We start from the raw sequence: 25042 nt of genomic DNA, 5'->3' as shown, positions 1-25042 counted from the left end.
ACAAATGAGCAAAACCTAAATTTCCTGGCTGTAACCTACTGCTTTTCTTGCTCCTCCAAACAATATTCCAAAAATATCAGTGTTCTGGCAAGGCCATCAAACATGTCACATCCCTGCCTCTCCATCTCAGCTCCAACAGTTACTAGCTCTGTGACTGTGCACAAGTGACTAAGCACAGGGCTAAGAAGTAATGGCCTCTTCCTTAAGAAAAGGATTAAAGGCACATGGTATACGCTCAACAAATGTTAAATTTTCCTCTTTCAAATGCTTCAATACTATACTTGTCAGATAATAAGTACTCTCTAACATGCCGATTTGGAATCTCAAGTTTAATCTACTTTGCTCATCTTTTCTTTTATTTTCTTCTTATAACCATAAACACATTTTCTCTCTAATCTTGCAAAGTTAGTTTCTCTTTAGGTAAATAAGATGATACAAATAATTTCAACTTGTCTGAATTCCTTTTCTTTGCTCTTCTTCATATATTGCAGCTTCCTCAATACTCTTATTTAACGAGAAAGCTTAGAAGACATCTATGTTCACTTTTATCTTGATTGCTTCAACTAAACAGTTGTTTGGCTGAAGCAATGGAAAGACTGAAATGGAGACAAATATCAGTAGATTAGCAAGAAATGTAAAAGTCTATTACACATAAATATACTTCTCCTCCTTATATTCCTTACCTTTATAATTCAAAGTATATTTCTTCTTATTATTTATTGGTACTGGAAATTGAACCCAGGGGTGCTTTATCATTGAGCTACATCCCAGCCCTATTTATTTAAAAGAATTTCTTTCTTAGTTGTGGATGGACACAATACCTTTATTTTGTTTGTTTGTTTATTTATTTATTTTTTATGCAGTGCTGAGGATCGAACCCAGTGCTTCACACATGCCAGGCGAGCACTCTACCACTGAGCCAGAACCCCAGCCCCTATTTTTTATTTTTATTTATTTATTTTTTAATTTTGAGACAGGATCTTGCTAAGTTTTGGAGGCTGGACTTGAACTTGTGATCCTTCTGCCTCAGCCTCCCAAGTCACTGGGACTACAGGAGTGCACCTCTGTGCCTGGCCTGATCTGTCTTTTTCAAATGATCAAATATGCTTGGTAATTTAAAAGATATCCTTATATATGCCAGTGAAGAAAAACTTAAGACTACATGATTTCAGAGAATCTTAAAGATGGTTAGTACCTTACAGGAAATCAAACCAAATCCTCTGATTCTACAGAAGGAGAAACAGATGGACCATTGGAGAGACTCATCTACGGTAATACATTTGAGTAATAACAGCTGGATTTCAAACCTAAAACTAGCAGCTCTCAATCTGGGGTAGTTTTCATTACCCCACAGTGCATATCTTCTTTTTTTTTTCTTTTTTCTTGGAGGGGTTGGAGGAAAGGAAGAAGAAAGACTATAACTGTAGAAATATACAATTTTACTACGTATTACCTCTTAGCCCAGAGTTCCATGTGTAGGTTAAATATTTTCCTAGCTTTCTCTTTTGATTTCCTAGAGAAAACACTGATGAAACACACCTTTCTTATTTTTTAAGACTGCATTGCATCTCTTGCAGAAACCCTTGTAACCCTATCTGCAACCTGTAATTAGAGCCTTACTAAGAGAAATCCAGAATTTAGTCATCTGCCTAAAAGTCTACATATTCATTGCTGAAAAAAAACATGGAATACATGGGGTAGAAGCAGGCACTTTACACCAGTAGAATGATAAGAAATCTAGGTGGCTAATATGTTATAATCTAAGGTTAATATAAACAGTTTAACTAAATGATATTTGAATAATTTAGCAATGATAAGCTGTATGCCATAGTACTATATGAATTGTGGAAGCACACGAAAGTTCACTGTGATGCTTTCATAGTTTCAGACCACATTACCAGAAAGATTGTGCTATAATGAAGGCCTGACAGTATTTCCTGAGGTAAGAAGTGTGTGTGAGTGCAGACTCTGAGAGAACTGCCTTTTAAGAACTCTCATTATATAGCAACATGTTATATGGCAACACATGCAAACATTATGATGCTAATATTCCAATAAAGCTTTTAGCACAATTTAGAAGGTAATGACAGACAACTTCACACTCACTGATTACTTACCATCCAAACACTAGGCTACATGTACTTTTCATATATTACCTAATTTAATCCTTTGAACTCCAGAAAATATTTTTATCATTTCATTTTTACAGGCCAGGAAACTAAAATTCAAAGAGATTAGGTAGTTTATCTAAGATCAAATAGTTGGAATTGAACCTAAGAGTGTCTGAGTCTAGGGCCATTAGTTTTCCTTTATACTGTGTTGTCATCACTAACAATATTTAGAGTAGAAGCTTTTTTTTTTTTTTTTTTTAGCTTCCTACCAATTTCCTTAGCACTATGTGTCTAAAACTGTGTTTGGTTCTATTTATCCATCCATCTACCAATACATCCATCCATCTACCAAATAGATTATTACCTGTTATGTCCCAGGCATTACACTAGGTCCTAAGGATACATTGGTGAGTGAAAAAGAAAACCTCAAGACAGAGAAAAGAGTGATTAAACATTTATGCACATAGACACAAACTTACAATTGTATTAACGGATATGATGGATTAAAAGTTAGGAGCTCTGGCTGGGCGCAGTGGCTTATGCCTATTATCCCAGCAACTTGGGAGGCTGAGGCAGGAGGATCAGAGTTCAAAGTCAGCCTCAGCAACTTAGCAAGGCCCTAGGCAACTCAGTGACACCCTGTCTCAAAATAAAATACAAAAAGGTCTAGGGATATGGCATGTGGCTTAGTGCCCCTAGGGTTCAATTCTGGTACCAAAAAAAAAAAAAAAAAAAAAAAAAAAAAAGGTTGTGGATTTAACAGGGGATCATTTCTGATCTTAACAAGGGCCACTTAGTGAGTGGCATGATACAGGCAGAAACCATATTGGAGGAAATGAGTAGTGAGCAGTAGATAGTGTAGTTTTATAAAAAATAAAACCCTGAAGGAGAGTTTAGTTTGAGAGAGAAAAACTTATAAGGAGACTATGAAAAATACATTGCTACAAAGTTTTATTTATTCTTTAAGCACTGCAGAAATCTAGAAAAGGAACATTCGGAGTGGCTGGGTAACCCAGGAAAGTGTTTACAGAGAAGGAAAGTCTTAAGCAGAGAACCTAAAGGGATGCAGAACTGAGTTTTAAAGTACTCCATTTAGGGATATTACATGAGGGGGAGGGGAAGAGGAGGGAGGGAGAGGGCGGGGAGAGGGTGTTGGTACAGGGTAGAGGGCTGAACTGCAATCAGTCTCTCTGTGCTGTAGTTTTTCTTTTATAAAATGGAGGAAACTAAGTTTCTTGGCAAAGTTGTTAGTTGTTTCATGATTTTGAGATGAGATGATAGTACGTGACTCACAGCAATCTAGGAAATTATAGCTAGAACTGTTTTATTAATACTATATGAGAAACAGGAAATATACTCAAACAGATAACCTTGTATACTAAAGATGGGGCATCTTGTTTACTAGTGGGGCTTAACCTTCATTTCCCACAAGTATTTGACAGGCACAGAAAAAGTATCAGATAGCAAACTTTAGTTTTGGGGCCCAATTTGAAATAAATATATTTGTCTCACAGACCTTTATAATTAATGGTATTAAATATAACCTATTGAATAAATATTTTAAAAGTCAAAATATATTCTTATTTTATATTATAGCTAATTTTGTAAAGGAGAGAAAAGAGACAGAATAAGGGATGGGGATGTGGCTCAAGTGGTAGCACGCTCGCCTGGCATGTGTGCGGCCCGGGTTCGATCCTTAGCACCACATACAAACAAAGATGTTGTGTCCGCCGAAGTCTAAAAAATAAATATTAAAAAAAAAGAGAGACAGAATAAAAGAAATAAGGGAAAAGTAAACCAGAAAAATAAAAAGCAACTAAAATTAAGAGTGAAAAGAACGGAGGATAAGAAAGGGTAGAGATCAGAGACAAGAGGAACTATAGGCAGATGGAGAAGACACAGATGAGATGTGTGAGATCTGGACAAGGAGGACCTGCCTAGAACTCCTTGATTCCTCCACAGTCACCCCTCACTATTTCTTCTTACAGCCCAGACCAAAAGTACTCCAGTGAAGCTGCCTGCTCCTCTGCCTGATCACACAAAGCTATATCATCTGTTGCCCAGCCTGTTTCTCTTCCCAGGAGTCTTTTAATCAGTACCACACTCCGCAGCAGACCTGGCATGACTACACAGTGTTCTAAGCCCACTTCTCAGTCACTTAAACAAAAACAAAACAAAACAAACCTCCCCCTACAATTGCATCTGCTAAACTAAGGACACCTTGAGATAGAAACAAGTTTTTTTTTTATTTTTTATTTTTATTTAATAGAACACTAAAATCTTTGGAAATGCTTGTCAGAAGGTGCCTTTATAAAACAAAAACGGGCTGCGGCTGGGGCTAGAGCACTTGCCCAGCATGTGTGGGGCCCTGGGTTCGATCCTCAGCACCACATAAAAATAAATAAATAAATAAAGGATTGTGTCCGACTACAACTAAAAATAAATAAATATTAAAAAACAAAAACAAAACCAAAAAATTTTGGCAGTATTGGGGATTGGACCCAGGGTTGCTTTACCACTGAGGTATACTCCTAGTCCTTTTTATTTTTTATACTAAGACAGGGTCTAAATTGCTGACTTGAACCTCCTGCCCCCGACCTTCCAAATCACTAGGATATAGGCACACGCTGTGGCCCCAGTCTGAAAAGCTATCATTTTTGAGAGATTGAAAGAGTGATTTTTAAAAATATGCTAAAAGCTAAATGAAATTAAATAAGGGGAACACCCAAACTCTGAGATGATGCACCCCAATTTATTTAGTATCTCTTCTTACTGTGTGCTGAGGGCCATCTTCATTATCCCTCATGTAGAAAGGCTTGAGTGCTAATGGATAGTTTATGACGAAGACTGGTATGTTGCCACAGTGCTTCACCAGGTACTTCTCATGTTCAGTTTGTAGATCAACACCCCACTGTAATGAGAAAAAAGGAATGATAATGGGAGAAGGCAGAGCTAAAATACTCAATAAAGCCCCTGAAAATAACCTGTATCAGTTCCAAGGGCTTCTTTTCCTTGAGGCGTGGTGATGCGTAGAGAGCTGTCTGCTGAGGTTACACAGCTGACTAAACTAAAGAAAGATACTTGTTAAAAAGAACAGCCAAAGGCTTGGAGGGATGAAAGCTGAACCCACAGAAAAACACAAAGCTTTCTGTCTGTCTCAGGGAGCAGCATTCAGCAGGTGAATAGCACAGGCAAGAAAACAAAGTACACTTTGTAGACGAATAAAACTGACTTCAGAATTTTAGTTTTTATTAATATTGCCTTGAGCTTCTCCCATAGTCACTGTTCTTAAGTCTCAGGAAATTAAATGACGGAAGATAAAATTCCTAATATTGAGCCCAGCTTTGGCTAGATGGTCTCTCTTGGGATTTTTTTTTTTTTTAATAAAAGCGTCAACTCATATCAGATGCTCTTTGATAAATATTTAATAGCATGTTCAATCTACTTACTCAGCAAATACTAATGTGCTTATTAAAATCTAGATATTAGATATGGTGGTAAGAAAATAGTTACAATTCCTGACTTTGTGAAACTTCTAGGGTGTGAGATAAACTTTAAACTAAAATTATACAAAGAATTAAGTGATTATAAATCAAACTAGCACAGTTATGTTAAAACTTACAAAGGCATCTGACAATGGGAGGGAACTGGAGTAAGGGATATTTGAGGACAAAGGCATTACATTTTTAACATTACCTTATGATTCCCACTTGTCTGGCAGTAACTTTTCTTTTATTCTTTATTCACTTTAAACAAGAAATTTATTTACACAATAACATGCTTGACTTCAAAGTAAAACTACCTAGGCTTTTTTTTTTTTTCAATTGCAATTTACTACTAAAGACAAATTGTACTACATGTTAACAGCTACATATTAAAAATACATATTAAAAAGTTATAAAAATCTTCTTGATTTTAAGATGACAAATGAAAAAACACTAAAATTCTAACAATTAAACAAGGCATGTAAAAAAAAAAATTTTCCCCTTTTGGTATTGCAGATAAAATCCAGCATCAACTCTACGACTGAGCTGCATACCCAGACCTATTTATTTTTTTATTTTGAGACTGTGTCTCACTAAGTTAATGAGGCTGACCTTCAACTTGTGATTCTCCTGTCTCAGGCTCCAGATTTGCTGGGATTACACGTGTGTACCACTATACCCAGCTAAGTATACAAAGATTTTTATGTTGTTGCTGTGAAAACAGTGAGAGCAAAATAACTTACTCAAATATAAAGAGTTGAATTAACATACCAGTAATGGAGAAAGCAGGTATTTTCACAGAACCAATACAGAATCAATATTTTTCCCTATCATATTTCCATTTGATGCCAACCAAAACATACTATTGTCCAGTTAGTTAAAAAAAAAAAAAAAAGGAACGTATTCCTTCAAGGACACCAGTACTTTATGTACAATAAAGGAATGGAAAGGGGAAAAAATAGAATAGAGAAAACAATACTGTAGTAGTCAGGACATGCTGGAACCAAATTGCAATTTTCTGATTGAGAATGTATTCTTGGTCTGTAAGAACAGAGTTCCGGAATAAAGTAGCAGGTTCCCTTCTTATAGACTACCTGTGCTTGCTGCTGCAGCACATCAGTTGTATCTCCATCCTCTATTTCCAGCTGTGTAGGTGTGTTTCACTAATTGCTGCTCATGAAACTGGAAATTGATCTACCTCATTAAAAACCCTGTCCACAATAGGCTTTTACCGGTTCTCTAAATGGTTTGTGCCTCTTAATCTTAAACTGCACACCATGGAACCCATCCTTCTCCTGCCACCTTCAAACTGACATGATTGTTAAAGTCTTGAGTTCATTCTTGGGCTTTTTGTCAGCCATAGCAAGTTCCAGAGTTTCTTCAGTTGTTGTTTTAACGAAAGAGGAACCAGGTCCACACCAAAGGCGCACATGAACAGTGCAAGGAGCAGTAGAAGGCGGCAGCAGTGGTAGATGAAGAAGAGGGATATGCACCTGCCTGGTAATATTTAAAGTACAGGAATAAAGGACTGGAATAGAAACAAAGACACTGCCTCTAACACTGGGGCTCTCTGGGCCTATATTTTTGCCAGTAGAATAAAGGAGATCCTGTACAGAAATGAAGAATAGAATAGGGGTTGCCAGGGTTTGGGGCTGAGGGAAATGAACAGTTGTCATTCAAAGGGTATAAACTTTCAGTTATAAGATGAACAAATTCTGGGGATCTAAATTACAGTGTGGGTGATGATGGATATCTTCATTAACTTGATTGTGATCATTACATCATGCATACATGTCAAATCATCACCTAGTGTACCTTGAATATATACAACATGAAGCAATTAAGTATTAAAAATGAAGGAGTTCTTAAAAAGGAGCTATTTGGCCTGTAATCCCAGTGTCTTGGGAGGCAGGAAGATTGTAAGTTCAAAGCCAGCCTCAGCAAGGTGCTAAGCAACTCAAGGAGACCCTGTCTCTAAATAAAATACAAAATAGGGCTGGGGATGTGGTTCAGTGATTGAGTACCCCTCAATCCAATCCCTGGTATCCCCCAGTCCTCCCCCAAAAGAGCTATTTGAGAGGCTCAAAATTAAGTCTATAAAGTTCAGCTGAAAAAGAAACTTGGTTAATATGTTGACTAACCTTATTTCATCATATAACCTCTTTTATCTGTTACCTTTTAACATCATTCAGAATAAATTTTGGGAAATAATTAACCATTTGATTTCCACAGTAATATTATATGACTATTATTCTTTTTTTAGGATTTTCATGTTTCTCAACTTGGTATACTCCTTTGTAATCCTTCAGGCACTGCTATTTCAAATGCTACCATTTTATTTCAATTTATAATTTTATATTTTTTTCATCTTAAGTATTTTAACAAGGTCCAGCAAAGGTATAGAAGAACGAATACTATATGTTGCTAGTATTAGAAATAGTTTATTTTGAAGAAATTTTTTTTTCTTTTATGTGCCAGAGATTTAACCCAGGGGCACTTTACCTTCAAATCACATCCCATATCCCTTTTTATTTTTTGTTTTTGAGATATGGTTGCATTAAATTGCTTAGGGTCCTGATAAGTTGATGAGGCTGGCCTTGAACTTGCGACCCTCCTGCCTCAGGCTCCTGAGCCACTGGGATTACAGGCATGTATTACTACACAATAAGAGGGAAATATATTACACACATTCACACATTACAATACTACCTCTGGAGTGAAGGTAAAGTTCTGTGATGCTCGCTGTAAGATCTCTATGGCCTCTGTGTAAGAAATGCTGTAGGAAAACAAATAAAAGCAGAGAAAGGTTAACACTCAAGCTAGAGGATGTGGGTCACTGGGGGTGTGCCCTAGAAGGGCTCAACTTCCCAGTGGCCCCTTCCCCCCTTTCCCTCTGTTTTCTGGCTGTCATAAATGGATTTGCACTCCTCCATCATGCCCTTCTGCCATCATGTTCTGTATCTCCTTGGGCCCAAAGCAATGGACTTGGCTGACCATGGACTCAATCTCTGGAACCATGAACCAAAATACACTTTTCCTCTTCTAAGTTGGTTTTGTTAAGTATTTTGGTCACAGTAACACAAAGGTAATATAATAACTGGAAAGAGTTTCATTTTATAGTATAAATAAAATCCCCAAAGCTATGTTTTGAGTAATAGGTTTTATTTTTAAGATGAAAATTCTATTCAAATTAAAACTTAATATTAAATAATAGGTAATATCTAAGGTAATAATGGTGATGGCAGTGGTGGTGTTTAGTAGAATTTAAAAATTAGTACTTTATAGAAAAGAAAATGAAGCTTAGAGAGGATCAGTACCTTGCCAAACATCAGTCATAAAAAGTAAGTAATATACAGTGATCTCCTAACTCCAAAATCTAAGTTTTCAACTGCTAAGATACTTGGAGTTTCATATGTTTGATCAACACATTGAGTTCTTCCCCTGATTCTACCACTTACTAGCTATGTAAATCACCTCAACTCAGTGAAAGCATGTTATTAATTTTTGTAATATGCTATACAAACATTAAAAATTAAGTATTCATACTTGTAAAAGGAGATTGGACTACCTTGTCTGGAGTTCTTTCCTGCTTAGACATTCTATTGTTCTATTTCATCAATTACTTTATATGACCTACCAATTACACTGAGAAATATTAAAAGCAGTCAAAATGGGAAGCAGTAAGATTTTATAACATTGTTACTATTCCATTATCAAGTCAAAATGACTCTAAATATTGCTGTTTTATTTCTCCAACACCTTAATTTAGGGCAAAGATTCAAGTTCAAATTATAGTCTGACAATGGACTTCCTTAGTGGCCTTCAACTCTCTCTACTATTTTTTAAAAAAAATATTTGTTTTTAGTTGTAGGTGGACACAATATCTTTTATTTTATGTGGTGCTGAGAATCGAACTCAGTGCCTCACGCGTGCTAGGCGAGCATGCTACCACTTGAGCCACATCCCCAGCCCTCTTTTCCTTTTTTTAAAAAAAATATTTTTAGTGATGAACACAACATCTTTATTTATTTATTTTTACATGGGGCTGAGGATGGAACTCAGTGCCTCACATGTGCAAGGCAGGTGTTCTACCACTGAACCACAACCCCAGCCCCCTATTTTACTTTCTTTCTTTTTTTAAGTTGTATGGACACAATACCTTTATTTTATTTGTTTATTTCTATGTGGTGCCAGGGATTGGATCCAGTGCCTCATGCATGCTAGGCAAGTGCTCTACCATTGAGCCACAACCCTGGCCCCCTATTTTTAAATATTTCTTCTTTCTAGAGACCATTTCCAATGTGCTTTCTAATGAAGAAAGGAGAAAGAGACATTTTGACATAGCATGACACAGCATCAAACTATCTTCATATTTCAAATTTTTCATTGTTGAATGAAGACAAGACACTATTCTAAAATTGTTAGAGGAAAACTGCCAAGGTAAAGAGATTAAAATTGACATTCTGTAGTTGTGCATGCTTATAATCCCAGCAGCTCGGGAGAGTGAGGCAGGAGGATCCCAAGTTCAAGGCTCGTCTCAGCAAAACTAAGGTGCTAAGCAACTCAGTGAGACCCTGTCTCTAAATAAAATACAAGATAGGGCTGGGGATGTGGCTCAGTGATTGAGTGCCCCTGAGTTCAATCCCCAATAACCCCCCATCCTCACTGACATTTCTTAAATTCACAAAGACAAATAAATTGAGAGCAAATAAAGAAGATAAGTACTCTATATATTTTCGAAATCTTTTAATAGTATAAAGGAAATGTAAAAGAACTGAATCCTACCTGAACTTCTACTGCATAGGGGATAAATTCACTGTACAGGTCCCTTGATACATTTTGATATAGAACAGTTTTAACAGACACTGAAGGATACACTGAATTCTATTTATTCAAAATGATACAGGCCATGTGGAGTCTGCATGGATTAGACAATTAATGGTGTAGATCACATAAAAGACAAGTTTCTTTGTTTTGCCAACTCCCCCTTTTTTCCCTCACATTAAAGGATTAGTCACAGGTAGATTTAGTTATACCTAAAATGTACAGGAACTTCAGAATCCATGCCTTGGGGAGCATGAAGCAGCCAGAGTGATGACGGCAGTAGGGAGGGTACCGCCATACAGACCACTTCCCATCTCATCGCTCATTACATTAATGGAATATTCACTGCCAACACACCGCCACCACCCCATTACGCTTTCTGTGCCCACTCTTAACACTGCGAAAGTATTGTCTGACTTAAGAAGTCTATGTTAATCAGTATCTTTCCCTTCCTTCCAAATAATACAAGGACTAACACACTTCAACTAGGACACTAACACTAACACTTCAACTAACACACTTCAACTTCACTATATGGTGTCACATGATATTAAGGTCCAGGATTTTAGTTCTAAGATGAAGGATCCTCTCCCCAACCAACGATGTGAAAATATTACTTTATCATCCTATTGTCACTATTGTTATTAGAATTTCTTGGGGATCTAATCATTCTATATGTTATTTCTGTGGTGGTTGCTTATGGTAGAGTATCCCCCCTGCCTCCATAGTAGGCATTATAAGTAATCTAGAGGTAATCTAAAGTATACAGGAGGATGTGCATAGGTTTTATGTAAATTCTATGCCGTTTCATGTAAGGAACTTGAGATCTATGGGTTTTTTTATCCATAGGGGGTCCTGGATTGAGACTCCAATGAAATCCTTGACAGGTACTAAAGAATGACTACTTAAGTTGAATTGTAGTAACACAGCTCATTAATTACTATGTTCATTTATCTTGGCATGACTTATTAATTTATTTATTCATGACACACTGATTATCAACTATAAATAAACCAGACATAAGAGCTATAAACATAACTAGAACTTGAGTCTTGCCACAAATTTGGGGAGTGTGGGAAACAAATACATAAACAAAAAAATTATAACTCAATGTGATAAATTCAATGATAAAGTACAAATAGAGTTCAGAAAAAGAATAATGTCTACTTACATTAAAAAGTTGTTTTTTAGCATATGTTCTAATCTGTCCTTGGTAAGAAAAGACAAAAATGAAAAAAATTTCAAAATGTAATTATATTCATTATGTGTAATTTAAGATACTTAGAGAGCAGCTTTATCAGGCTTTATCTACAAAACTAGTTACCTTGTATCCAGGAGCTATGAATTTGTGACAGAGTTCAACATCTTCAGGACAATTTGAAAGAATCGTCATTGTTGTGGTCTTGAAGAGTCCTTCCATAATCTAATGAAAACGACACAGAATTGCCTGAAGTGAACAACTTATACAAAATACCTCTGAAGACCGCTCTCCAGGTTTCAGTGACTATAAATCCATTAATCTTCTTCTTTTTTTTTTTTTTAAAGAGAGAGTGAGAGAGGAGAGGAGAGAGAGAGAGAGAGAGAGAGAGAGAGAGAGAGAGAGAGAGAGAATTTTTAATATTTATTTTTTAGTTCTTGGCGGACACAACATCTTTGTTGGTATGTGGTGCTGAGGATCGAACCTGGGCCGCACGCATGCAAGGCGAGCGTGCTACCACTTGAGCCACATCCCCAGCCCCTCCATTAATCTTCTTAATCCCTGAAAATACTGTGGCAAAATTGTTCAGTTTTCCAGGCAGCTCAATTTCTTCTCACAGAGGAAGAAAAAAGGAAAGGAAGTTTGAATTTTGTGCTAACGGTTTCAATACTGGTACTGAAGTGAGATATGAAATGAACAGTTTTAACTGACTGATGTCTCAACTGAATATCTATAAGCCCACTTGTAGAATCAGGACAACAGTAGTGCCTACTTTACAGGACTGTTGTGAGAATTAAAATGAGATAATCCATGTAGCAGGCTTGGCTTAGTACCTGGCTCACAGAAGCACAGAAGTATTAACTGTTGTGAAGTATAAGAACATTTTGAAAAGGGGTTCTGTCAGTCATTGGTAAATGAAGTAAACGTTAAAATCCGAGAGACAATGAGAAATATCTAAACATCAATGTTTAATTTTTGTTTGGTATAAAGCATAAAGTAAAAATAATATGAATCAGCATATAATTTAGGATTAAATTTACCAGGGTATCCATAGAAGCCTCATGGGAGAAACTTGTTCTGAGAAGAAAATAGTAACTGGAATGGAAGATATTTCTTTTTATTTATTTTTTTATTTTAAAATTTATTCTAATTAGTTCTACATGACAGTAGAATGCATTTTGAAATCTTTTACACAAATGAAGCACAACTTCTTCCTCTGGCTGAACATGGTGCAGAGTCATCCCAGTAATGTAATCATTACATGTATATAGGGTAATAATGTCTATCTCATTTCACCATCTTTCCCACCCCCACACCACCTCCCCTTCCCTCATTCCCCTCGGCACAATTCAAAGTTCCTTCACCCCCACATATGGATTATCATCTGCTTATCAGAGAAAACATTTGGCCTTTGGTTTTTTGGGTTTGGCTTATTTTGCTTAGTGACTTTCTCCAGCTCCATCCATTTATCTGCAAATGCCATAATCTCATTCTTCTTTAAGGCTGAGTAAAGTTCCATTGTGTATATGTACTACATTTTCTTTATCCATTCATCTGTTGAAGGGCATTTAGGTTGGTTCCATAGTTTAGCTACTGTGAATTGAGCTGCTATAACCATTGATGTGGCTGCGTCACTGTAAAACACTGATTTTAAGTCCTTTGGTTATAAACTAAGGAGTTGGATAACTGGGTCAAATGATGGTTCCATTCCAAGTTTTCTGAGGACTTTACATACTGCTTTCCATAGTGGTTGTACCAATTTGCAGTCCCACCAGCAATGTATGAGTGCACATTTTCCCCCACATCCTTGCCAACACTGTTGCTTATATTTTTGATAATTGTGGAATGGAAGATATGTCTAAAATCTTTTTAATCAAAGTGGTAGAGCACATGCTTAGCATTATGGTTCAATGCCCTATACCAAAAAATAAAAATCCAAATCTTAAAACTAAAAGTTTTGGTTTGAAATCAGTGAGATCCCATGAGGCCCTCCAGATGTTTAACTCATAAAAACACACACATTTATAAAGTATAGGCTGCCTCAAATGGAGGGGTGTTTCTTTTCTTCTGTTGCAATACTGACGTGCCTTACCCAGACTGGAAACAAAGTGGGGCGCAACTGTATATGATCAGATATAGGAAAACATTTAAATACCAAGTGACTACATTAACGCCATTTATTATTAATCCCTTGCTAAGCTATACCACATTACTGGTTTATTCTCTAAATGTCTGTTATTACTGTCATTTATCCATCCAAACAACATGTATATCTAATACATGGTGAGCATGTAGGTTTCTAAGGTACTGACAGTGTAAGATAGCAATAACAACTAATATGAAAGGTGGGAAGAAAAGTTAGAATCCAAGACAATAATAAAGACAAAATTGAAGGGAACAAGCAAAACTTCCTGAGGGCCTCGTAATCTAAGGAGAGAAGAGTTGTTTAACTGTAGACTTGATGTAAAAAAAGTAAAATAAACTATTTATTACAATAACAGAAATAGAATGTATAGAATTTAAACCAGTGGAGGAAAATAAAGAAAATCAGATGAAATCAACAGAGAGGAGAATAGCAGTAAGAAATAACTTGATGAAAAGGCTAGTCAGATGCTAAAGGTTCTTTACCTTGAGCTATGTCACCTACCAGTCCAGAAGTGAGATAAAGAAATTTATGATGGTTACATTCCTCAGTTACTAAACAAAGCCAGCACATACTGGAAGGGAAAAAAGAAGCTGGATTGGACAGTACGCCTGGACTGTCAAGGGACTGTTATGGTTTGGATGTTAGGTGTCCCCCAAAAGCTCATGTGTAAGTAAGTGCAAGACGGTTTAGAGGAGAAATGAACAGATTATGAGAGACTTTACCCAATCAGTGGATAAATCCCCTGATGAGATTAACTGAGTGGTAACTGAAGGCAGGTAGGATGTGGCTGGAGGAGGTGGATTATTGGTGTGCCTTTGGGGTATATAGTTGGCAAGTGGTGAGTGGAGTTTCTCTCTGCTTTCAGATCACCATGTGAGCTGCTCCCCTCTGCCACACTCTTCTGCCATGATGTTCAGTCTCACCCCAATCCCCAAGGAAAGGAGCCTGCTGTATATGGATGGGACCTCTGAAACTGCGAGCCCCCAAATAAACTTTTCTTCCTTTAAATTTGCTCGTCAGTTCTTTTAGTCACAGCAGTGAAAAAGCTGACTAAAACACAATACACCTGTTTATAAAATGAAGACTCTGATCACTGAGGTTGTTAAATTTGTGTATTTGTGAGCAGTAAGTAAATATCCATTTGAAAATGAGTATAACTGACTTCCCTAACCTTGACTTTTAGACTACACTCTGTAAATGTAGTTGACGAAAACAGAAACTCAACTGAAGAGTTAACATAACTTTAAGATGTTTTAAAAATGTATTGCTCAATGGCACTAAACGGTATTTATTAGTTGCTTTGTAACTCATGAGGGGAAATGACTCTGAGTTACAACATTCTGATTTAATATTTATGAGACTACTCTTCACTAAGATGATAATTTCCACAGAATACAATTTATAAAGAAAAAGAGAAGTGGGACATTACTTTTGGGGGCAGTATACCTTTTCCTTCTCTCTTTAGGGGAAAAGTTTGTATTCTATCTAAATCATCAAACAGTGTATGCTTTAAATACCAACAGTAGAGTACAATGATTCAAGCAGCAAATCAGTGACACCAAAACTTGAATATTCTTCTGATTTAAATGCCTAGTTATTAGATTCAAGGAGATCAGCATTAAAATTCACAAAATCAAAGAACTTTTCGTGTAATTATGTAACAAATTATCCAAACTGGGGTACTTCTGAGAATGAAAAGTAGAAATATTTTATTATAAAAAAAACCCCATAAAAATTGAATATGACAATGCTAGGTGATTGTCCAATATGTTTATATATTGTGTAATGTTTGTATCAGGTTAAACATATCTATTTTCTCAATCATCTATCATTTGTTCATGGTGAAGATATTCAATATCCAGTTTTCTAAGACATATACTACATAATTTATATTGTCTTTAGTTACCATTAATATGCAATTCCATACCAAACTTCTATTCCTATTTCACTGTAACTTAGTATCCATTGGTCAACCTTTCCCCATCCCTCCTTATCCCTAACTATTCTTACTGGGATGAGGCAATATCTGGTTTTCATTTGCATTTCCCTGATTTTTTCATATATCTGTTGGACATCATATGTCTTCTTTTGAGAAATCTTTATCCAGGTCTATTGCCCATTTTTAAATTGAGTTTTTTGCTTTTTTCTTACTAAGCTTTTGGAGTTCCTTATATATTTTGGATATTAACCCCTTGTCATATGTATATAGTTTGCAAATATTTTCTTCCATTCTGTAGTCTGTCTCTTCATTATGTTGCTTGGTTCCTTTGCTGTGCAGAGACTTTTCAGTTTGATAAAATCCTATTTTTGTTTTTATTTCCTATATTTTTGGAGTTTAGTCCACAAAATCCTTACCCATCCTGATGTTCTGAAGGTTTTTCCCAGTTTTCTTCCAGTAGGATTCAATTTGCTAGTTTCAGTTTTTATATTTAAGTTTGGAGATTGAACCCAGGGCCTCATATATGTTAGGCAAGTATTCCACACTGAGCAACACCCCAGCCCACACATTTAAGTGTTTAATTAATTTGAGTTGATTTTTTCTTTTGATACCGGGGATTGAACTGAGCCACATCCCCAGCCCTATTTTGTATTTTTTAATTTAGAGACCGGGTCTCACTGAGTTGCTTAGCACCTTGCATTGCTGAGGCTGGCTCTGAACTCGTGATCCTCCTGTCTTAGCCTCTAGAGCTGCTGGGATGTCAAGCATATGACACCATACCAGGCATGGGTTGATTTTTGTTAGTGATAAGATGTAGGAGGTCTAGTTTTATTCTTCCGCATGTGGATACCCAATTTTCTCAGCATGATTTACTGAAGATACTGTCTTTTCTCCAATGAGTGTTCTTAGCACCTCTACTGAAAATCAACTGGCTGTAGATGCATGGGGTTATTTCTCTATGCTCAATTCTGTTTTGGTCTGTATGTCTGTTTTTATGTCAACATCATGTTTTTAATTACTATTGCTTTGAGATACAGTCTAAAATCAAGAAGTGTGATACCTCCAGATTTGTTCTTTTTGCTCAAAACTGCTTTGCCTGTTTGGAGTCTTTGGGGCTTCCATGAATTTTAGAATTATTTTTTCTAATTCTGTGAAGAATGTCATTGGTATTCTGATGAAGATTGTATTGAATATATAAATACTTTGGGAATTATAGACCTTTTAATAATATTACTTCTTCCACTGTGAACATGGAAAGAACATAAACATTTTTTGTGTCATTTTTTTCCACAGGAGTTTTGCAAATTTTTTTTTTTTTTTTTTTTTTTTTTGGTATAAGTCCTTTTCCTTCTTGGTTAAATTTATTCCTAGGTATTTTATTTTTTATAGCTATTGTGAACAGGATTCCTTTCATAATCTTATTCTTAGCAATCTCATCACTGGCATATAAAATGCTTATGTTAACATTAATTTTCTATGCTGCAACTTCATTGATTATTTTATCAGTTCTTGTAGTTTTTTAGTAGAGTCTTTAGGTTTTTCTATATAGAATCATAGCATTTGTGAACAGGGATACCTTGATTTTTTTCCCTTTCTATTTGTATGCCTTTTATTTCTCTCTCTTGACTAATTGCTCTGGCTAAAACTTCCAATATTATGTCAAATAAGAGTGATAAGAGTAGTCACCTTGTCTTGTTCCAGACCTTAGGAAAAATGCTTCCAGCCTTTGCCTGCTCAGTGGTATGGGTTTGTCATATACAGCTTTTATAATATTTATTTTGTAACTAATTTGTCCAAAGTTTTTTGCATTGAAGCAATGTTGAATTTATCAAATGCTTTTTCTGTATCTACTGAGATGAACATATGATTTTTATCTTTCATTCTGTTGATGTGATGTATTATATTTATTGATTTGCATATGTTGAACCATCTTTGCATCCTGGAATTGATTCCACTTGATTATGGTCAGTATTCTTTTTATATGGTTTGGGATTCAATTTGCTAACTTTTTATTCAGAATTAGTTATTTTTTTTTTTCGAGTAAGAACTATTTTATTTTATTTTTTTGTTGGTTGTTCAAAACATTACATAGTTCTTAATATACCATATTTCACAGATTGATTCAAGTGGGTTATGAACTCCCATTTTTACCCCGTATACAGATTGCTGTGTCACATCAGTTACATTTCCATTGATTTACAAATTGCCTTTCTAGTGACTGATGTATTCTGCTGTCTATCCTATTCTCCACTGTCCCCTCACCCCTCCTCTCCCCTCCCCTCCCCTTCTCTCTCTCCATCCCCTCTACTATAAATCGTTTCTTCCACTTATATAATTTTCCTCCTACTCCTCCTTTCCTCTTATATGTAATTGTGTATAACCCTGAGGCTCACCTTCCAATTCCATGCAATTTCCCTTAACTCTCACTTTCCCTCCCGCCTATCATCCCTGTTTAATGTTATTCTTCTTCTCCAGCTCTTCGTCTCTACCCTGTCCTTGGTTACTCCCCTTATATCAAAGAAGACATTTGACATTTGTTTTTTAAGGATTGGCTAGCTTCACTTAGCATAATCTGCTCTAATGCCATCCATTTCCCTCCAAATTCTATGATTTTGTCATTTCTTATTGCAGAGTAATACTCCATTGTGTATAAATGCCACATTTTTTAAATCCATTCATCTATTGAAGGGCTTCTAGGTTGGTTCCACAATCTTGCTATCGTGAATTGTGCTGCTATGAACATTGATATAGCAGTGTCCCTGTAGCATGCTCTTGTTAGGTCTTTAGGGAATAGACCGAGTAGGGGAATAGCTGGGTCAAATGGTGGTTCCATTCCCAGCTTTCCAAGGAATCTCCATACTGCTTTCCAAATTGGCTGCACCATTTTGCAGTCCCACCAACAATGAACAAGTGTACCCATTTCCCCGCATCCTCGCCAGCACTTGTTGTTGTTGGACTTCTTAATGGCTGCCAATCTTACTGGAGTGAGATGGTATCTTAGGGTGGTTTTGATTTGCATTTCTCTGACTGCTAGCGATGTTGAGCATTTTTTCATGTACTTGTTGATTGATTGTATGTCCTCCTCTGAGAAGTGTCTGTTCAGGTCCTTGGCCCATTTGTTGATTGGGTTATTTGTTATCTTATTATCTAATTTTTTGAGTTCTTTGTATACTCTGGATATTAGGGCTCTATCTGAAGTGTGTGGGGTAAAGATTTGTTCCCAGGATGTAGGCTCCCTGTTTATCTCTCTTATTGTTTCTTTTGTTGAGAGAAAACATTTTAGTTTGAGTAAGTCCCATTTGTTGATTCTGGTTGTTAACTCTTGCGCTATGGGTGTCCTATTGAGGAATTTGGGGCCTGACCCCACAGTATGTAGATCATAGCCGACTTTTTCTTCTATCAGACGCCGTGTCTCTGATTTAATATCGAGCTCCTTGATCCATTTTGAGTTAACTTTTGTGCATGGCGAGAGAAAGGGATTCAGTTTCATTTTGATGCAAATGGATTTCCAGTTTTCCCAGCACCATTTGTTGAAGATGCTATCCTTCCTCCATTGCATGCTTTTAGCCCCTTTATCAAATATAAGATAGTTGTAGTTTTGCGGATTGGTTACTGTGTCTTCTATTCTGTACCATTGGTCCACTCGCCTGTTTTGGTACCAGTACCATGCTGTTTTTGTTACTATTGCTCTGTAGTATAGTTTGAAGTCTGGTATCGCTATACCGCCTGATTCACACTTCCTGCTTAGCACTGTTTTTGCTATTCTGGGTCTTTTATTATTCCATATGAATTTCCTGATTGTTTTATCTATTTCTACAAGAAATGCTGTTGGGATTTTGATTGGGATAGCATTGAACTTATAGAGAACTTTTGGTAATATCGCCATTTTGATGATGTTAGTTCTGCCTATCCATGAGCAGGGTATATTTTTCCATCTTCTGAGGTCTTCTTCTATGTCTCTTTTTAGGGTTCTGTAGTTTTCATTGTATAGGTCTTTCACCTCTTTTGTTAGGTTGATTCCCAGGTATTTTATTTTTGGGGGGGATATTGTGAATGGAGTAGTTGTCCTCATTTCCGTTTCAGAGGATTTGTCGCTGATATACAGGAATGCATTTGATTTATGCGTGTTGATTTTATATCCCACCACTTTGCTGAATTCATTTATTAACTCTAATAGTTTCTTTGTAGACCCTTTTGGGTCTGTTAGGTATAGAATCATATCGTCTGCAAATAGTGATAATTTAAGTTCTTCTTTTCCTATTTTTATGCCTTTAATTTCTTTCGTCTAATTGCTCTGGCCAGTGTTTCGAGGACTATGTTGAACAGAAGTGGTGAGAGAGGGCATCCCTGTCTTGTACCAGATCTTAGAGGGAATGCCTTCAATTTTTCTCCATTCAGAATGATGCTGGCCTGTGGCTTATCATAGATTGCTTTAACAATGTTGAGGTATGATCCTGTTATCCCTAATTTTTCTAGAGTTTTGAACATAAAGGGATGCTGTACTTTGTCGAATGCCTTTTCTGCATCTATCGAGATGATCATATGGTTCTTATTTTTAAGTCTATTGATGTGGTGAATAACATTTATTGATTTCCGTATATTGAACCAGACTTGCATCCCAGGGATGAATCCTACTTGATCATGGTGTATAATTTTTTTGATATGTTTTTGAATCCGATTCGCCAGAATTTTATTGAGGATTTTTGCATCTAGGTTCATTAGAGATATTGGTCTGTAGTTTTCTTTCTTTGAAGTGTCTTTGTCTGGTTTAGGAATCAGGGTGATGTTGGCCTCGTAGAATGTATTTGGAAGTTCTCCCTCTTTTTCTATTTCCTGAAATAACTTGAAAAGAATTGGTGTTAGTTCCTCTTTAAAGGTTTTGTAAAATTCTGCTGTATACCCATCCGGTCCTGGGCTTTTCTTAGTTGGTAGTCTTTTGATGGTTTCTTCTATTTCCTCTATTGTTATTGGTCTGTTTAGGTTGTCTATATCTTCCTGACTCAATCTGGGCAGATCATATGACTTAAGAAATTTATCGATGCCTTCACTATCTTCTATTTTATTGGAGTATAAGGATTCAAAGTACTTTCTGATTATCTTCTGTATTTCTGAAGTGTCTGTTGTGATATTGCCTTTTTCATCCCTTATGCTAGTAATTTGGGTTCTCTCTCTTCTTCTCTTCGTTAGCATGGCTAAGGGTCTGTCAATTTTATTTATTTTTTCAAAGAACCAACTTTTGGTTTTGTCAATTTTTTCAATTGTTTCTTTTGTTTCAATTTCATTAATTTCAGCTCTGATTTTAATTATTTCTTGCCTTCTACTTCTTTTGCTGTTATTTTGCTCTTCTTTTTCTAGGATTTTGAGATGATATATGAGATCGTTTATTTGTTGGTTTTTTCTTTTTTTAAGGAATGCGCTCCAAGCAATGAATTTTCCTCTTAAAACTGCTTTCAATGTGTCCCATAGATTCCGATATGTTGTGTCTGAGTTTTCATTTATCTCTAAGAATTTTTTAATTTCCTCCTTGATGTCTTCTATGACCCATTGATCATTCAGTAACCTATTGTTCATTCTCCACGTGATGCATGATTTTTCCTTCCTTCTTTTATTGTTGATTTTCAGTTTCATTCCATTATGATCAGATAGGATGCATGGTATTATTTCTACTCCTTTATATTGTCTAAGAGTTGTCCTGTGACATAATATATGATCTATTTTTGTGAAGGATCCATGTGCTGCTGAGAAAAATGTGTAACTACTTGATGTTGGGTGGTATATTCTATATATGTCAATTAAGTCTAGGTTGTTAATTGTGTTGTTGAGTTCTATAGTTTCCTTATTTAACTTTTGTTTGGAAGATCTGTCCAGTGGTGAGAGAGGTGTGTTGAAGTCTCCCATGATTATTGTATGGTGGTCTATTAGACTCTTGTACTTGAGAAGAGTTTGCTTGATGAACGTAGCTGCACCATTGTTTGGGGCATATATATTTATGATTGTTATGTCTTGTTGGTGTATGGTTCCCTTGAGCAGTATGCAGTGTCCCTCTTTATCCTTTTTGATTAACTTTGGCTTGAAATCTATTTTGTTTGATATGAGTATGGACACTCCTGCTTGTTTCCGCAGTCCATATGAGTGGAATGATTTTTCCCATCCTTTCACCTTCAGTCTATGTATATCTTTTCCTATCAAATGCGTCTCCTGTAGGCAACATATTGTTGGATCTTGTTTTGTGATCCACAGAATTAGTTATTTTAAAAAAAATATTTTATTTTTAGTTGTAGATGGACACAGTACCTTTATTTTATTTATTTATGTGGTGCCGAGGATCGAACCCAGTACCTCACACATGCTAGACAAGAGCTCTACCTCTGAGCTACAGCCCCAGCCCATGAATTAGGTATTTTTATTTAGACTTTTTGCATTCAAGTTTATTAGGGATAATGGTTTACAGTTGTCGTGTGTGTGTGTGTGTGTGTGTGTGTATATGTGAATGAGTGACTGGTTTCAGGGTTAGGGTGTTGCTGGCCCCATAGCAAGAGTTTAGAAAAATTCATCTCAATTTTTTTAATTTGTAAAGAACTAGTATTAGTTCTTCCTTAAAAGTTTGATATAATTCAGCAATGAAGTCACCTGATTCTGGACTTTTCTTTGTTGGTAGACTTTTTATTATCAACTCAATCTCATTACTAGTAATTACTCTCAGTTTTCTATGTCTTCATGGTTCAATTTTGATAGGGTGAATGTGTTCAGAAACTTAGCCAATTTGTTTTCTAATTTGTTGTTCCAAACAGTATCTAATGACTGTTTGTATTTCTGTGGTATCAGTTGTAATGTCTTCTTTTCATCTCCAATTTTATTTACTTGGTTCTTTTATTCTTAGTATGGCTAAAGATCTGTTGATTTTGTTTACCTTTTCAAAAAAACCAACTCTTTATTTGTTGATTTTTGTATTTGTAAAGTCTCTATTTCATTTATTTCTGCTCCAATCTTTGCATTTCTTTCCTTCTATTAATTTTGAGATTGGTTTGCGCTCATTTTCTTCTAGATCCTTAATACATATCACTGTTTACTTGAAATCTTTCTATTTTTTGATGTAGGCATCTATTGCTATGAACTTCCCTCTCAGTACTGTTCTTACGTTTTGGCATATCATGTTTACATTTCATTTGTTTCTCAAGAATTTGAAGATTTTTATTTCTTCAATGACTCACTGTTCAGTAGCATGTGATAAGGCTCTATGAATTTTGTATAGTTTCTGACATTTCTTTTGTTAATTTCTAGTTTTATTCCATTTGGATCAGAGAAGATATAATATGATTTCAACTTTTTGATGATGTTGAGAGTTGTTAATTGTAGACAATGTTTCATGTGCTGAAGAAAAGAATGTTGATTCTGCAGACATTGAACAAAATGTTTTACAATTCTTTGTTAAGTTCATTTGATTTATAGTATAGCTTAACTCTGGTTTTTGTTGATTTTTTTGACTGGCTATCCATTGATAAAAGAGGGATGTACTCTCCTACTATTATTGTGCTGGACACTATCTCTCCTTTTAGATCTAATATTTGTTTTATAAAATTGGATGTTCTGGTTTAGGTAAACATATGTTTACCATTGTTATATGTTCTTGTTGAATTGATCCCTTGACCATTATGTAGTGACTCTGTCTCTTTGTGGTACTAGGGACTGAATCCAAGGCCTCATGCTTGTTAGGGAAGGGCTCTACCACCAATGAGCCACATCCCCAGCCCCTCAGCTTTTGTCTTTAAGATTATTTTGGATGAAATAAAAATAGCTACTGTGACTTGTTTTTGGTTTCTGTTTGCATGGAATATAAAAAAGGGGAATTATTAATAATTAAGCCATTTTTTTCTCAATCTGGCTGTTTCTCTAGCTATACTATAGTAAGCTGACTACACCCTATCTTTCTAACCCATTATAACTTAAAAATCCAGTTAGAATACAAAGAGCAAATGCCTCAGGATTCAAAAAAGTAAACAGTGATAGGTAGCCTTGTGATGGGCTGACTTAAATAATAATCTGTAGTGAAGGTGATTTTTCCCAATTCCACTCTTCCTTCTTCTGGCTTTCATTTGGGAGTGAAATATTGAACTGTTTGCAGGCATGGGAAGCAAAACTTTTGAGAGAAGGTTGCTACTTCCCACAGAACTGGGAAAAGGTCCCCGTGTTTTAGTGTTTACAGGGAAATCTTACGTTGGTATTCTACTCTTCTTTGTTTTCTCTTCTGGTTCTTTCTTGAAGGCAGCCCCAGTTGTGGAATACCTGGAACTCCCAAAGACCCACTTCTCTAATCATAGGACCTGAGAGAGGAGGACCCTGCTGTTTGGAGAATGTGTATGTGGGAATCTCCATTAATTTAAGCACCTTTACTCTTGCTACTTCTAACTAATTAATTATGGATGACCACAGTCACCTGGAAATAAATAACATGGTGAAGGATAAAAATGTGAAAGAAATCTGTCTTTCTGGCTAGAGGAACCAGAGCTAGGGGGTCTCAAGAAGCCAGAAAGTATGAAGGAAATTCTGAACAGCAGGAAAAGGTGACCCCTAATTTTGTGTATGAACTTCCATAAAGCCAGGGTTCACCCTGAAGCATGGCACATGTGCAACCAACCCAAAGAAGCACAGGGTGGCTTTCCAACAAGGAACTACAGTATAAAGCACTGTACAATTTCCAGAGTAACTGCTGAGTGGCATATGCAATAGACAGACTCAAATAGCATAGCAAAGACTTTGAAAACTGACATAGAAACCAATGCTAACAGAGAGTGAGACAGAACTTACAGATCTTATTGGTTACTGATCCTAGGTTTAATGACTGATAAAACAACACTACAAAACGATATCACTTCCACAGGATTTTAGCAGGACCAGAGCCCCAGAATATGACATTCAAAATATCTAGGATAGAGTCTAAAATTACCAGACAGAAAAAGAACCAGAGAAGTTCGATGAATTCTAAGAGGAAAAGACAATCCACTGATGTAAGCACACAGAAGACCCAGATTTTGGAAAATATTTGATGAAGATCTTAAAGCAGGTATAATAAACACCTTCCACAAAATAAAGGTAAACAACATTCTTTAGATGAACAGAGATAGGACTTCTCAGGAGATAAAAAAGAAATGAGAAAATATGCATCTGAAATAAAAATTTCACTGAAGGTGCAAAGTAGCAGAAAGAAGACAACAAAGGAAAGGATTAGTGCATTTGAAGACAGATTAGTTGAATGCCCCAGTCTGAATTATGGAAAGAAAAATGATGGATTAAATAACGAACAAAGAACTGAAGAATTGCGGGACAATATCCAAAGGCCTC

At 36.0% G+C, this 25042-nt stretch overlaps 1 protein-coding gene across 4 annotated transcripts in view; it reads right to left on the bottom strand.

Annotated features, from left to right (window-relative positions):
- NARS2 (asparaginyl-tRNA synthetase 2, mitochondrial) overlaps positions 1 to 25042 on the bottom strand; it is a 143842-nt gene that overhangs the window by 17504 nt on the left and 101296 nt on the right. For 2 of the 4 annotated variants that reach the window (XR_014020397.1, XM_081279089.1), the window contains exons 8-11: positions 11745 to 11843; positions 11592 to 11629; positions 8306 to 8372; positions 4885 to 5022 (exon numbers count right to left, since the gene is read on the bottom strand). Coding sequence is in view for 3 of the 4 variants with exons in the window: in XM_081279089.1 (XP_081135215.1) it covers positions 4885 to 5022; positions 8306 to 8372; positions 11592 to 11629; positions 11745 to 11843 (342 nt within the window). In the remaining variant the exon portion in view is untranslated. Of the gene's footprint in view, positions 1 to 3163; positions 3849 to 4884; positions 5023 to 8305; positions 8373 to 11591; positions 11630 to 11744; positions 11844 to 25042 lie in introns of those variants that run through there. The other 2 variants (XM_081279090.1, XM_081279091.1) reach the window with 2 other exon arrangements.

The sequence above is a fragment of the Spermophilus citellus genome (genome assembly GCF_964194105.1).
Source record: "Spermophilus citellus genome assembly, chromosome: 2".
Lineage (NCBI taxonomy): Eukaryota > Metazoa > Chordata > Mammalia > Rodentia > Sciuridae > Spermophilus > Spermophilus citellus.
The sequence above is the reverse complement of the archived record's forward strand: the minus strand, read 5'-3'. Positions and strand labels throughout refer to the sequence as shown.